Here is a 14,301-nt window from a genome sequence, read left to right on the forward strand (position 1 = left end):
GTGATGTGTCAGCCCTTCTGTAATTCCTGATTAGCTTTGTCTCTTCCATTCCAAGAGTTAATCCTTGTATTTACTCATCAATTCTACTCTTTTGTTTTCTAAATTATTAGTTTCTCTTTTATTTATAGCACGTTCTTGCTTTCTTTAGGCCTGAGTTACTTAGCTAATTTATTTTTATGTGTTTTGTTTAGGAATGAAGGGCTGTAAATTAGCCTCTGAGTGTGGCCTTGGCTACATCTCCCAAGTAATTAAATGTTACTTCATCTTTTATTATGGAAACTTTCACACAGAAAAGTCGCAGGTATTTGGCAGTGAATAACTTCTACCCACCATGTGGATTTCAGTGGACACTTTACTTCTTCATCACCTGTCTGTTCATCTGTCCATTCCTGTCTTACATCCCTCTCCCAGCCCATGTTTTATCTATGCATTCCACAGTTGCAGACATCAGTACCCTTTCTCCCAAGTAATTCTGCTCAAGTTCAATGTTTATTTATGATTCTTTTTTATTTTTATTTTGAGGTAAAATTTGCATATAATAAAATGTAAGTCTTAAGTGTGCCATTCACTGATTTGTGACAAGTGCATACAGTTGTGCAACCAAAATCCCTTTCAAGATAGAGAACATCGCCATCACCCAGGACTCCCCAGAGCCCCACCCTCGACGACCCCACAGGCAACCAGTGTCTGATCTGATTTGGGTTGTAGTTTTGGTGTACTGCTCTGGATGTCATATAAATGGAGCCATGCAGGATGTGCCCTTTCTGTGTCTGGAATCTTCTGCTCAGCATGTTGTTTCTGAGATTCCCCCACGCTGCCTAGAGCCGTAGTTTGCTCTTTTGTTGCTGAGAAGCATTTCTTCATATGAACATTTACGGTTTGGTCCCCACCTTTCTTTTGGTGGACACCTCGTCATTTTTCTGTTTTTAGCAACTATGAATAAGGCTGCTATGAACATTCTTTACAAGTCTTTTTGTGGACATATGTTTTCCTTTCTCTTGGGTAAATTCTTGGGAATGGAACGCTGGGTCATAGGGTAGGTGTATGTTTAGTTTTATAAGCAACTGCCAGACGTTTCTCTGCAGTGGGTGTACATTTACACTCCCACCAGCAACGCAGGAGAGTTCTGGTTGCGCCACAGCTTTGCCAGCGTGTGGTGGCGTCTGTCTCTTTAGTCCCAACTGATGTGCTGGGCGAAGTGGTAGCTCATTGTGGTGTTAACTCTTATTGCCACAAACGGGCATTTTCACGTGCTTACTGCTCATCTGTGCATCATCCTCAGTTGAGTGTCTGTTTCACGAGGCTCTTTGCCTTTTTATTGTTGCGCTCCAAGAATTCTTCTGTCTTAGAGACCAGTCCTTGGTCAAGTGTATGTTTTGCAAATAATTTTCACCCAGACCGTGACTTGCCTATTCTTTTTTTTTCCCTTTTTGATGAGTGGAAGTTTGATTTTGAGGAGTCTAAGTTATCTTTTTTCTTATATGATTATTATGTGTATGGGTGTGTGTGTGTAGGTCTTGTTTAAGAAAACTGCCCAATCCCAAGTCATGGAGATGCTATCCTATTCTTCTAAAAACATTATACTTTTGGCTTTTATATTTAGGTTTTTGATCCATCCCTTCAGTTAACATTTATCTATGGTGTGAGGTAGTGATTAAGGTTCTTCTTTTTTTATCAATATGGGTGTTCAGTTGTACCAGCACTGTTAGTTATAAAGATTTTTCTTTCCTCATTCAATGGTTTTGGTGTCTGTGAACAATCGGAGGCTCCTAAGCATGGTTGTGTTTGGGGGCCTCCTCTGTTTGTTGGTCTATATCTTGTACCTTAGCGAGTCCTGGGCTGTCTTGATTGCTCAGTTTTAGAGTAAGTCTCAGAGTCAGATCAGGGAAGTCCTCCATCCTGGTTCTCCTGTTTTAAGATTTCTGTGGACATTCCAGGTCCTCAGCGTTTCCACATATATTTTACAGCAGGCTTGTCAACTTGTTAAAAACCACCACCACTACCAAAAACCTAATGGGATGATGACTGGCATTGCTTTGAATCTATAGATCCATTTCAGGAGAATTGCATTTTAACAATATTGAATCTTCAAATCCATGAACATGGTATATCTCTCCATTTATTTTGAGTTTCTTTAATTTCTGTTATCAGTGTTGTGTAGTTTTCAGAGTAGAGGTCTTACATGGTTTTTTCTGAGAAGCTAATTGCTAACTGCAGTGTAGTTTTTGAAACTATTATAAATGGAATTCTCAAAAACTTCATTTTCTATTTTTCTGCTAGTATATAAAAGCATAGTTTTTTTAATACTGTATTCTTTGACCTTGCTAAAATCGTGTGTTAGTTCTCATAGTTTTTCCATAGATTCCTTAGAATTTTCTACATAATTATCATGCCACTTAAAATAGAGACAGTTTTACATCTTCCTTTCTAAACTTCGTGTTTCCGCGTCTTCTCATCCTGCTGCATTGGCTGGAGCCTTTGTAGTGTTGACAAACTACCGCCCTAGGCCACCATGGTACACAGAGCAGGTTACCTTCTTGTGTCTCTGTTTCAGGCTCTATTTATAAGGACTGTCCTGTCAGTTTTTATAGATTAGCACATGTGGGCAGGGAGGTGAGGAGGGGATGGCAGGACGCTTCCCTTGATGCCCATCTTCTGTTGTGGGACGTGGGTGGACCTCCAGGGGGCTGGTTCTGGCCCTCTTGAGCACCACATAGAAACAGCTTTCTGCCCATGAAACTTTCCCATGCATGTTCAGCATCCATATGGCCAGTTGAAGTTGGTTTTAGAGGCCTAATTTGCATATCAAATGCTTTCTTGGTTGCACCTCAAGCTAGTTTTAAATTAAATGGTTTAGGATGAAGGAGTGTCAGTCTTTGGCACCCTCCTGAGTTGAGCCTAGGAGGGCGGGGGGGGGGGGTGGAGGGCAGAGTGGCAGGGCAGGACGAGGCCTCACTGCCCCGGCCAGGCCTCCTAGGTGCTCCCTGACTGTCTTTGCTTCAGAACTTGCTGCTCTGGATGACAAAGTTGATAGAAGGACCTCTTTATGTCCCCCTTTGCTCACGAATAGGTGGGTCCTTGGGGGACAAACATCAGTGTGTGGGTCAGTCTGGTCCCGGCAGCCTCAGAAGGGTTTACCTGGAGAGAAGTTAATGAAGGGGGCTATTTATGGACTAGGTACAGAGATGTAGAGGGAGCCAGCAAGGTGGGGAAGAGGCCCAGGGACTCGGGGAACCAGTACCAGCCCTGCCTAGAGGGGCAAAGGGAGGAGCTGTCCCCAGAAGAGGGCTCAGCTAGGAGGGCATGGGGCAGGGGCAGGGCCGGTGAGTGGCTGTCCTCTCCCTCCTGCCTCCCTCCACTGCTGCCTCTGCAGAGGGAGGAGGCAGTCACGTCGCCCTTACGCCCTTACGCCCTTACGTGCTGAGAGCTGCCAGCCTTTGTAAAGCCGCGGTGCCGAGCCCGCCCTTACGCCCTTACGTGCTGAGAGCTGCCAGCCTTTGTAAAGCTGCGGTGCCGAGCCCGTGGGCCTGTGACTGACACCCCTTAAGTTCACTGCTCTCGCCGTCTTTGTCCCCCCCACCCATGGGCTGGAGTGAAAGGGCATCCAAATCTGAGGACAAAGTAAATAAATAGTAAGTTATCAAACTGTTCAGGTAATACAGACAAAGCTGAAGACCCCGTTCACTGCCAGACTCGCGTCTGGTTTTCGGCTCAGGATTAACGACTGGTTGGTTGTGTAAGAGTAAACTTACAGACCTTTCTCTTTTTCACCTATGCGTGCACACGTGCTGGGGTGTGGGGCTTTAGACATGTGTAGTGTGTGTGTGTGTGTGTGTGTGTGTATTTTCCCCCGTGTGCCTTCTGCATCCAGTAAGTGCTCAGGCTTTGCCCATCGGTGCCCGTGGCTCTGTCCTCTGCTCCTTGCACACACGCAGCTCCTGCCCGGGGGCCTCTGTCCCTGCCAGTTCTCCTGCTGGAGTGCCCTCCCCAAGGGGCCTCCACCCACTCACTATGCCTTGGCTTCACTTCCAGGCCATCCACCCGCCCTGGTGGTCACGTGGCTTTGGCCAGTGGGTCCCGGAGTGCCGGGTGAAGGTGGGCACATGCTCCACCTCACTGCCTTCACCCCGTTGTTCTCCCATGTCCAAGCACCCCCCGCCCCGCCCCGCCCCGCTCCCCGGTCCAGTATTGCTAGACTTTAAAATCGGCCCATCTGGTGGGGGAAGATGGTAGTCACTGTCATCATTTTCTTTCCCTTGGTTTCTAGGGAAGTTGAGCAGCTCTCACTGCATTTTTTGGCCGTTGATTCCTCTTTGTTTTGTTTGTCCGTTTTAATTCTTACGTAATTAGTTTTAGGAATGGTGGGGCGGGGGGAGGGATCCCCCTTTCTCCCAGAAGGACGGCTGGTTAGTTGAAGCGTGCTCTCACATTCCCGCCTCCCGGTGAGGCCCCCTCCCGTGCCCGTCTGTCTTTTTGCACTCTGTTTTAGCTTCTCTTTCATAGTTTGCTTCATCGTCCAATAGGCCAGCTCTGTTGTTGCTTGTCCTTTTCCAAACACATTGTGGCTGTTCCCACGCCTTTAGTCTTTTTTAAAAAAATGACGATTTGGGATTAGCTTCACAGGCTCAGTTAGGTATCCTGTTGAGGTTTGATTGAGGCTGCTCAGGTTTGTGGGCTGACTGGGGAGAGCTGTGTGTCCTCGGGGTGCCCCTGCTCGTCCCCGCCCCTCCCTTCCTGCGCGTTGAGCCACCAGTGGGGGTTGCATGAGGTCTCAGTCGTCCCTTTCTTGTTCTGACTTTATGATTGTGTGCGCCCAATGTTTTACCATGAAATGGGATCTTTGTTACAGGCTTCTGTAGGTAATCTCTGTCAAATTGAGGAAGTTCCTTCTCTTCATGGTTTCATTGTATTTTTTATCATGTGTGGACAGTGAATTCTATCAGATTCTTTTCATCACTTCTTGTGGTAACTGTGGCCTTTCCCTTTTAAGCAGCCACCACAATGCAGCACGTGGCAGGGGTCCTCATGTCGAACCATCCTTGCTTGCCTGGTCATACACCCTAGTTGGGCACCCAGTGTTATTTACGTTAAACGCTTCTGCCTCTGATTTGCGTAGGCGTTTACACCTGTCTTCACAGCACACAGGCCTCTGCTCTGCTCTCCTTGGCCCTGGTGCAATGTTGATGGGTCTGCAGCCTTGGGAGCAGCCCCCCAACCCATTCATTCACCCATCCGAGTTACCCCGCTTCCCCCTCATCCCAGGCCTCCCGGAGAACTTGGGCTCTCAGGAAAGAGGCACCTGGTTTGACAAAGTGCCCAGAAAATTGTATACCATCTTCCTGGCAGGTTGGAAAGCACTGAATTGTCCCCTTATACATCCTAATAATCCCAGGGCCATTGAAGGTTCAGTGCAGGAGGACCTGGAGGAAGGATACCCTTCGTCCCCTGGAGCTCAGCTCTTTAGGGCAAGGGGAGCAGCCCTCAGTAGACAGGACCCTCCTGGCCTCTGCTGGCCAGGGACCGTGGGTGGCGTGGGGTGTGTCCTGACGGGCTCCGCCAGGGTGGGCTTCTCAGAGCTTACTTTGGGCAGCCGAGGGCTGCAGGAAGGGGCAGTGTGGCCCCAGGACTGTGAGCTTGGACAGGGGCTGGCTCTGCTGGCTTTGGGAAGCCTCTGGAGGGGATGGTGCAGAATTGGCCCGGCGTGGGCCACTGGCTGGTGCTTCTCTGGTGGCGTCATTTGGCCTCTGTGAGGGCTAGGCTGTGAGTCCTCCTGGCCATTTGGTAGAAAGGCGGCTTTTAGTTACCTTTTTAGATGAGATTCAGAGTCTGTACTCCCATGATTCACACCCCAATAGACCTTGCACAATTCCGGGTAAGATGGGCATCTCAAGCCCAGGTCTGATGTCCCAAATCTGTCACAGCCTTCGTCTCCAAGCTTTTTTAGCAGCAGAGCCTTTTTTTAAGGTAAAAGGAATCTAATGCAGAACAAATTAACAAATCACTTAGCACGGGTTCAATGACTCTTTGGTTTAAAACGTCCTCTGGCCATTCCCGGGATCTGCCTTGGCCTTGCCTGTGGGGTTGCCTTTGATGGTGTTGGCGCCACTGGCCTTGCCTGCTGACACCCTGGGGGAGGGAGGGCCTTCGTCCTAGATCTGCTCATGAACCGGTGAGCTGGCGTTTTCTACAAGCCACACTGTGGAAATGGCACGTTAGAGTATGTGTTTCATTAGCAGTTTGAAGTAAATAATTTTTTTAGTGAAAATGAAATCCCAAGACCGTGCCCGTGTCCAGGCTCTGCCCAAACCCTTTCCAGTTCTTCTGTGCCTGCTCTGCCTAGCTGCCCTGGTTGCCCTCCCCACCCTCCCCTGCCATGGGTCTGCCGCCGTCGCTGCCTGTCCCCTCCTCACAGGCTGGCCCCCTGTGCGGGAGCCTCCTCTGAGACCCCGAGGCTCCTGTCCCCTCTCGCTGTGGACCGGCCTCTTGCTGATTTCCGTGTTCGGGATCTGGCCTCGCACCCACTGCCCTGTCAGCTCCTCCCCCTGGGGGACCATGTCCCCTCCTGTGTGCAGTGCATCCCCAGGAGGCCTGGGAAACAGGAGCGTGGTCCTCCCGCCGAGTGACTCCCCGTTTCGGTCAGGGCCTGCTCTGTGCCTGCGCGCTCCCCTCCCACCTCCCACCCTGTGTACCCAGGCCACCCTGCCCGCGTCCCTTTGTGGGAGACAGATTCCTCTGTCCTGCAGCTCCAGTCTCATCAGCCCTGTCATACAAAGTGCACCTCTGTGGTTGAGGGGAAAGATAGCTCTGACCTGCCCGCCCCCAGGTTTCCAGGCCAGGGTGTGGGTGCTGGCAGGTAAGGAAGAGCAGGCCTGCGCCCCCCAGAAGGAAGCTCGAGGGCTCGGCGTCGGGAGCCTTGTGGCTGGCACCCTCGCGGCTGACCTCCTGCTTGCCTCCAGGGGCCCTGCACGCGCTGTCACTTGGTCTTCACTTCTTTCGCCCACCGCTTGTCCTCCTTCCTCAGAAATCGAGGCCCTAAAGCTGGCGGAGCAGGAGCGCAGGGCGCAGCAGCGGCGGAAGGCCACGGTGGTGGTGGGGGACCTGCAGCCCCTGAGGGACGCCCTCCCCGAGCTGCTGGAGTTGGAGGCTGGTGGCCGGCGGCAGCGCACCAGAGGGTGAGTGTCCATCTCAGCTGCCTTGAGACGGCAGGCTGCGACATTCATGGCGGGGCTGGCTCTTCTGGAGCTGCTGCCCCCGCCACGTGTCCAGAGCGGGAGGAGAAGCAGCAGAGCAGGGGGTGGGCAGGGCTGCCGGACGCTGCAGAGGAGGGACGGCGAGCCCCGCAGCCCTTCTGGACATGAACCCCGTGCTCGTGGCCCGAGCCTCACGGGCAGCAGGTGGTGTCTTCCTCAAGGGAGGCAGGGGAGCCCTGGCCTGCACTGGTGAAGGGCCTGGCTGGCATGTTGATGGGGCGCCCGTAGGCCCTCTGCCTTTGGGTTCTGGGGCGGCTCAGCCCGGAGGGCACTGCTGCGTGGCTGGTCCTTCCAGCGCCCGGCTGGGCTCCGTTCTCCCCGTCCCCTGCTGTCTGCCCCTCAGGGACGCGCCTGCTGTATGACTCTGCCTTCCGGGCCTCTCTCCCAGAACCAGAATGTTCTTCTAGGCTGTCTGCCTCGCCCCTCTGCTTTTCCCAGGTGGTTGTTCCCATAAGAGGAAGGCGCCACGGCCTGGCCTCACAGGGAGCGCCTGGTGCAGGTGCGTGCCGGAGGTGTTCCCGTCTGCTCGGCGGGGGCTTGGGGCTGTGGACGGCGGCCGCAGCTTTAGAACAAACGGGAAGGAGTCGGAGGGGCCTTCCGTTCTCTCACAGTTGGCAGAACTTCCTCATTTACTGTATCGTCTTTCATTTTGCCTTTTTAAAATGATTTCTCTCACTGAATTTCCCTCTGAGGAGAAAGGATCTGGGGCTCCCACCCTTTCACAGGCTGGGGGGGTGGCAGGCCACATGCTCAGGGATACTCGGCAGCAGAGCCAGATGGTCCTAGGCCGGCTCCCCGGGATGGTAGCACCCGGAACATTCGGTCCAGACGAGGAGTGGCCACTGGAGTTGAGATTTGGCGATGGGGCCAGAGCCTCAGATGCAGATTCCATTCCTGGTTCTTGAACAAAAATGTGACCCGGTCAAGTCTCCTTTCCCAGCTTTCAGTTTTCTCATCTGAAAAATGTGCTCGGGGCTCCCAGAGGGGAGAGAGCCGCGTAAACAGCCCGGTCAGCCGCCCAAGGAGGAATGTGTGCGCGGCCGCCGAGCTGCCCATGCTGCTGGGCCGCACTTGCTGTGGAGGCCGTTTCAGAGTCTGGGTGTCGGAAGGGTCCCAGCTGGCCTCACGTGTGCCTGAGCCTCCACTCGGCCCGGGGTCAGCGAACCCCTCACGTGCATCTTGACTTTGGGGAGCTGTTTGCGTAAACACTGTTTTAGAACAGGTTAGTTTACAGAAGGATGGCAGAAGTGATAACGTGTCCCCATGTGCCTCAGACTCAGTTTCCCTGTTCATGTCGTCTCATGTCAGCCTCACGCCTTCGTCACACTTAGGGAACCAGTACTGATACGTAAATGGTAAGTTTAAGATAACGATTAATTAAAGCCCATGCTTTATTCAGATTGCCTCGGTTTTTCCTAATGTCCTTTTCTGTCGGGGACTCCATGCAGGACTTTACATGACATTCAGTCATCACGTCCCCTCCGCTCGCCCCTGGGCTGTGACAGTGTCTCAGACTTTTCTTGCTTTTGATGACTGTGACAGTTTTGAGGAGCACTAGTTAGGCATTTTTGGGGTGCCCCTCAATTAGGATTTGTATGATGGTTTCTCCTGGTGGGACTGGGGTCGTGGGTGGTGGGAGGAAGACCACAGAGGTGAGGTGCCCTCTCACCACCTCACATCCAGGTGGCGTGCCGTCCACGTGGCCTGTCACTGTGGGTGTGGGCGTGACCCTTGGCAGAGGGGCATCTGTCAGGTGTCTCCACTCGACATCCTTCCGTCCCCCCACTGTCCTCTGTGGGAGGAGGCGCCCGCACAGCCCACCCCTAGGGAGAGCACAGGCGGGCTCCCTCCCTGAGGACGGAGGAGCCACGTAAGCCATCTGCACCCTCCTCAGAGATGGACTCTTCCCCCATTTACTCACCAGTCATTACGTCAGCCAGACTCCTGGACATTCTCTCACCCTTAGGGCCATAACCCAGCACGACGTTACTCTGGTGCTGAAACTGCTCCGGCTCCGGCCCCTGGGACCTCTTGGGGCAGCTCCTGGGTCCCTCTGATCCACCCCACCCATGGGGTGTGGTTTGAGCACCTCCTTCCTTCCTGGCACAACCAGGTGCTCAGGCTCAGCTCGGCTCATCCTCACCATCCAGGCTCATCGTGGGCATTTCCTGGCGGGTCCTGGAATCAGTGTTGCTCCAGGAGCCTGGGCTCCTGGCCTTGGAGAGTGGTGTAAGCGGCCAAGATCTGGGTGCTGGTGAGCCGACTTCCACTGGGCAGTTGTCATTCCTGGGCCGTCTCAGCTGACAGAGCAGGAAGTGCCTGTGTGTGTCCTGACCCAGGGTGTCCCTGTCAAGTTAGGGAACAGTTTATAAATATAGACCATCCTCATTTCCAACACAGGCTGCAAGTCCAGGGGACCGCAAGACCACGCTTAGGTTCCAAATCTCCAGGACACGGAACTCAGAAAGCTGTTGCACCCACAGTTGCAGTTTATCGTGGCTAAAGGATACAGAGGAAAATCAGCCAAGGGGGAGACCACGGGGCGGGCTGGCGGAGTCCCACAGGCCACGCTTCCAGCTGTCCTCTCCCCATGGAGTCAGGACAGCAGTGTTACCCAGCATCAGTGTGTGACAGTGTGTAAGGAGTGTTGCCAACCGGGGGCGCTCACCAAGCTCTGTCCCCCAGGTGGGCAGGCGGGCAGGGCCAGTCTCGGGCTCTGTCACCCGGGAGACAGGTGGGCAGGGCTGGTGTCGAGCTCTGTCGCCGGGGGAACATGTGAGCAGGGCCGGCCTCAGGCTCTGTCGCCTGGGAGACAGGCGGGCAGGGCTGGTCTCGAGCTCTCTTGACAGGGGCACATGCGAGCAGGGCTGGCCTCGGGCTCTGTCGCCGGGGGAACATGCAGGCAGGGCTGGCCTCGGGCTCTGTCGCCGGGGGAACATGCAGGGCTGGCCTCGGGCTCTGTCACCAGAGGGGACAGGTGGGCAGGGCTGGCAAACTTTGCCTTTGTTACCTTCACAGGCTTTGCTTTGTGGCCCTGGGCATCCAGACCCTGAGTGCAAGGCCTGGGTCCCCAGTCACCCTCTGGGACACCTTGACCAAGGTCCTGGGCTCCTCCAAGTGTGTCCGAGATCCATGATGTGGCCTTGCAGGGTCCTGGTAGGATAGCCTGAGGCTCTGAGCCAACAGAACAGGTCCTCAGATGGCATTCCCCAAGCTCCATCTGGGTGAGCACCAAACAGCGCACACTGGGCACTGAGGCTGACTAGAGCCAGCATGTCCACGGTGACACTGCCAGCGGGCCCCTAGAGGCCTCAGGCCATCTGCCTGTTTGCCCTCTTAGAGACGGTGTGGAGCGCCAGGGCCTGGGGTCCCCCGACCAGTCAGACTGCACTAAACCCAGATCTCCTGACCTCCGCACGCAGCGCTTCCTGGGAGTGCCGGCTGGAGGAAGGGGGCCCCTGTGCCCACCAGTTGTGTGAGGGCAGGGCCCCCGGAGAGCTCTTGGGGGGACCCAGGGAGAGGGGTCGAGCAGAGCCGCAGCGTCCTGGGGCTGAGGCTGACCCCAAAGGGGTCCTGGCCGGCTTGGAGCGCGCTCCCAGGTCGGCCCCAAGCCAGGTAAAAGGAGAGTGGGCAGCACTGTTGGGTGGATGAGAAACGTCTCATTCGTACTCTATGAAACAACGTGAACAGAAGACGACGGCTCCTGGTCTAGAGGCCAAGTTCAGGCATCGACCCAGGGTGTGGTGGTTTTCTCACCCCTCCCGCCTCCTGGGTCCCTCTCCCACTGCATGGCCCCTGTGTCTCGGGTGGCAGCTCCAGAGCTGGCGAGCTGTGCTGGGTCACGCTGGCTGCCATGAGGCCGCACATGCTCCCAGTGCCGCTCACGAGAGGAGTGCACGTCCCGGCAATCCGACAGCCGTCCTGTGGACCCTGACCTCGGAGACGGGCTCGGCAAGAGGTTCCAGCTGGACTGTGGCTGTGCTGACTGGGCTTCTCTGTGTCCACATAGGGCAGGCAGCAGGCCCCGACCAGCTGAGCTGAGCCGGATGAGCGCCGCGCAGAGGCTCCAGCTCCTGTGAGTACGGCCCCACCGCCCAGATGAGGCTCTGGTGTCCTTCCCCCACCCGCCCCACCCCAGTCCACTTGGCGCTGTCAGCAGCTCGGCCAGGGCCAGCTCCGGGGCACAGCCTCGTGGGCGTAAAGCAGCCTGTGTCCAGCGGGCCGGGAAGCCCCTTCCCTGGGCGGTGAGGGGAGTAGAAGCTACCAGAACCAGAGCAGCCAGCGGCTCTCAGGATGGCCCTCAGGGCCTGGTCCTTCTGAGGGCGGGTGGGGCCCCCTGCCATCCAAGGCACCTTGGCTGTGTGGATCCCTGGCTGGGCTGTACGTCATCCGGTGGGCTCAGAATCTCCCTGCTGGCTGCCGAGGAAGCCAGGGCCTGGTGCAGTTTGGCTCTGCCCTCGGTCACACGCACACAGGGGCAGAGAAGGGGCTCAGCCCTGTCCCCACTACAGCACCGGGCGGGCTGCTTGGGCTTGTCCTGGAGCTGCCGCCCTGAGGTTTCCGTCTGGGTCACCTTAGTTTTAGCAGCAGAGATGTCGTCCCTCAGGGCCACCCAGCCCGGGCTGGTCGCTGTGGCCGGGCTGTGGGGCCCACAGAGTGCAAGCTGGCCCCAGCACTTTCAGAAGGCGCATGCCATGCCTGCTCCAGATGGAGGCTGGCTGGCTTTAGAGACAGGCATGGAGTGTGACAGCTGCCCTGGACTTGGGGGGCTCAGAGCTTCCTGCAGGAGCACAGGATCCCTGGAGGCCTTCTCGTGCCTGTGGGGAGGCAGCAGCTGCCACCTCTGTCCCCATGGCACCCCTTTGTGAGCTTGGCCGGCCTCGGGGCCTTGGGCCCACGCAGTACCTCGCTCCCACCCCCTCTGTTCCTGCCGGGCTGCGTCTGTTTTGGCAGTGCTGGAAGGGGGCCTCTTATGTAAGGCCACGTGTCTGCAGGGCCTGTGCGGGTCGCTGCCTCCCCGCGTCTGTCGCCCTCCTGCTTTTAATAGCAGCTCCCTGTCAAGGTTGGTGAGGGGGCCCACAGCTCCCTCCCTGGGGGAGGGGCAGTCCTGCCAGCCCCCCGCCCCTCCCTCCACAGACGGTGCAGTGGCTCCGGGGCCCACGTGTGACCATGCAGAAGTCCCAGGGCAGCCACTTCCCTCCTGCCCAAAGCTCCCGCTCGGCTCTCGAACCTCCCTCGGCCTGACCCAGCAGAGCTGCGTCCCTTCTGCTGCGTGAGAAGCCCCAGGCGGAGTTCACAGCCCTGGCCGCCTTCCTCACTCCCCCGCTGTCCCCTCCCTGGACCAGCCTTCATGAGTGTCCATGCAGGGCGCCCCCCTACCCCTCCCTGTGGTGACCCTTAGGCCTCAGGTGCTCTGTCCCATGAGAACCCCTGTCCTGTTGTGTCCACTCCAGTGTCCAGCCTCCCCTGAGGTGTAGGTCCTGGGGATGCTGCCTGCTCACCCCCGGCCCCGCTGAGGAGTGTGGGCTGTGCTGACCTCTGATCTGCATTCTTTCAGCGAGGAAGAAAGGACCCGGTTTCAGGAGCTGCTGGCCAGTCCGGCCTATAGAGCCAGCCCCCTGCTGGCCATCGGGCAACAGCTGGCCCAGCAGATGCAGCTGGACAGTGGCGCCCAGCTCTGACTCTGCCCAGGGGACCTGCCTTGAGCTCCAAGGATGCACACAAGGTGCCCAGAGAGGGCTGACTGCTCGCCATCGTCGCTCTGAGCGTGGTGCACAGCTGCCCCCGGCCCCGGCTCTTTTTCAGTTGTTAGGAGATGGGTGGGGGCAGAGCCCCATGAGGATGAATAAATGCTGTATGAACTCAGGCAGTGGGATGTGCACTTCCTTCTGTGCCCCCGGCTGTTCCCGTGGGCTCCTTTCTGAACTGCTCCCGAGCTTCTCAGGGCTGGCAACCAGGGACAGCTGTCCATGCTCCCCTTGGCACAACCCACCTTCTGCCAGGTGTGAGGGCCCCAAGCCCCTCTGTGGACCCAAGGTGGCCATCATGTGGCCTTCCGTGGGGGTTGCTGCGCCCGTGAGCAAGGGTGCAGGTGGAGGCACGAGGCCTGCTCTTCTCATCTCGTGGTACCCTTCTCCCGCTGCGGCTCTGTTGCCTCCCAGCCTCCAGCCCTCGTGCCTGTGGGGAGCGGGCCGTCCTGCAGCCAGGATCCTTGGAGCAGGTGGGCTCGGCCCTAGACCACGCGGCTGACCCAACCGGGAGCAAGACAGTTAGTTGTCAGAAGCCCGGGGTGTGGCGTTGGACAGCAGAAACACTGACTAAGCCCTCAATTTGAGGATGTGGAAAGGTGGAGGTGCTTTGCCCAGCCCCCGAGGCCCAGCCGGGCTCTTCCCCTGGGAGCGGGAGTGAGCAGACTCGCCGCCCACATCCCGCAGGGGCAACCTGCAGCCCGGAGGCCAGGGCTCCCCGAGCAGCAGCTCAGCCCAGCAAGGGCTCCACTCAGGCTGACCACACCGTCCTTCTCGGGGGTGGTGCCTGAACCTCCAGCACCCCTCCACAGGCTCTGTGATGTAGGGGGCTCCTCAGCGGTGCATCCAGGTGCTGGGTAGTCACTTTGGGCCTCCTGGCTGAACTGGTGTGGACCCTCCACCACTGGCGGCATGGCTGCGTGCTCGTGATTCCTGGACCTCTCATGGGACTCAAAGCCCGCAGCAGTGTCCATTGAGGCCATCCAGGAGTGAGGGACTGAGCAGAATCACAACTCAGGCCCCCTGCCCCCTCGGGTGCCTGGTGCCCCTTCCGTGGACAAGAACAGACAGCGTCTGCTCACAGTGTGGACAGAAAGGGACAAATAGGACCATGGGGCCGCGGGTGGGAACCCGGCTGCCCTCAACCAGAGGCCAGCACAGCAGTCCAGCCCTAAGTGATGTCAGCTGGTGCCCTTGGCACAGATGGGTTCTCTGTGAGAGGAGCAGTTACAAAGTAGTAGTCATAACAGACACATTTTTGCAATAAAATGAGTGTTGGAACAAGTGGTGGGATGGACGTGGAG

General features: G+C 56.5%; 1 protein-coding gene across 1 annotated transcript in view; it reads left to right on the forward strand.

Annotated features, from left to right (window-relative positions):
* SLX9 (SLX9 ribosome biogenesis factor) overlaps nucleotides 1-13,115 on the forward strand; it is a 36,545-nt gene extending 23,430 nt beyond the window's left edge. Inside the window, exons 4-6 of the mRNA XM_046647935.1 lie at nucleotides 7,022-7,172; nucleotides 11,260-11,325; nucleotides 12,808-13,115. Coding sequence (XP_046503891.1) covers nucleotides 7,022-7,172; nucleotides 11,260-11,325; nucleotides 12,808-12,931 — 341 coding nt within the window. The 3' untranslated portion in view covers nucleotides 12,932-13,115. The remainder of the gene's footprint in view (nucleotides 1-7,021; nucleotides 7,173-11,259; nucleotides 11,326-12,807) is intronic.
* Nucleotides 13,116-14,301: the final 1,186 nt, after the last annotated feature.

The sequence above is a fragment of the Equus quagga genome, chromosome 21 (genome assembly GCF_021613505.1).
Source record: "Equus quagga isolate Etosha38 chromosome 21, UCLA_HA_Equagga_1.0, whole genome shotgun sequence".
NCBI lineage: Eukaryota > Metazoa > Chordata > Mammalia > Perissodactyla > Equidae > Equus > Equus quagga.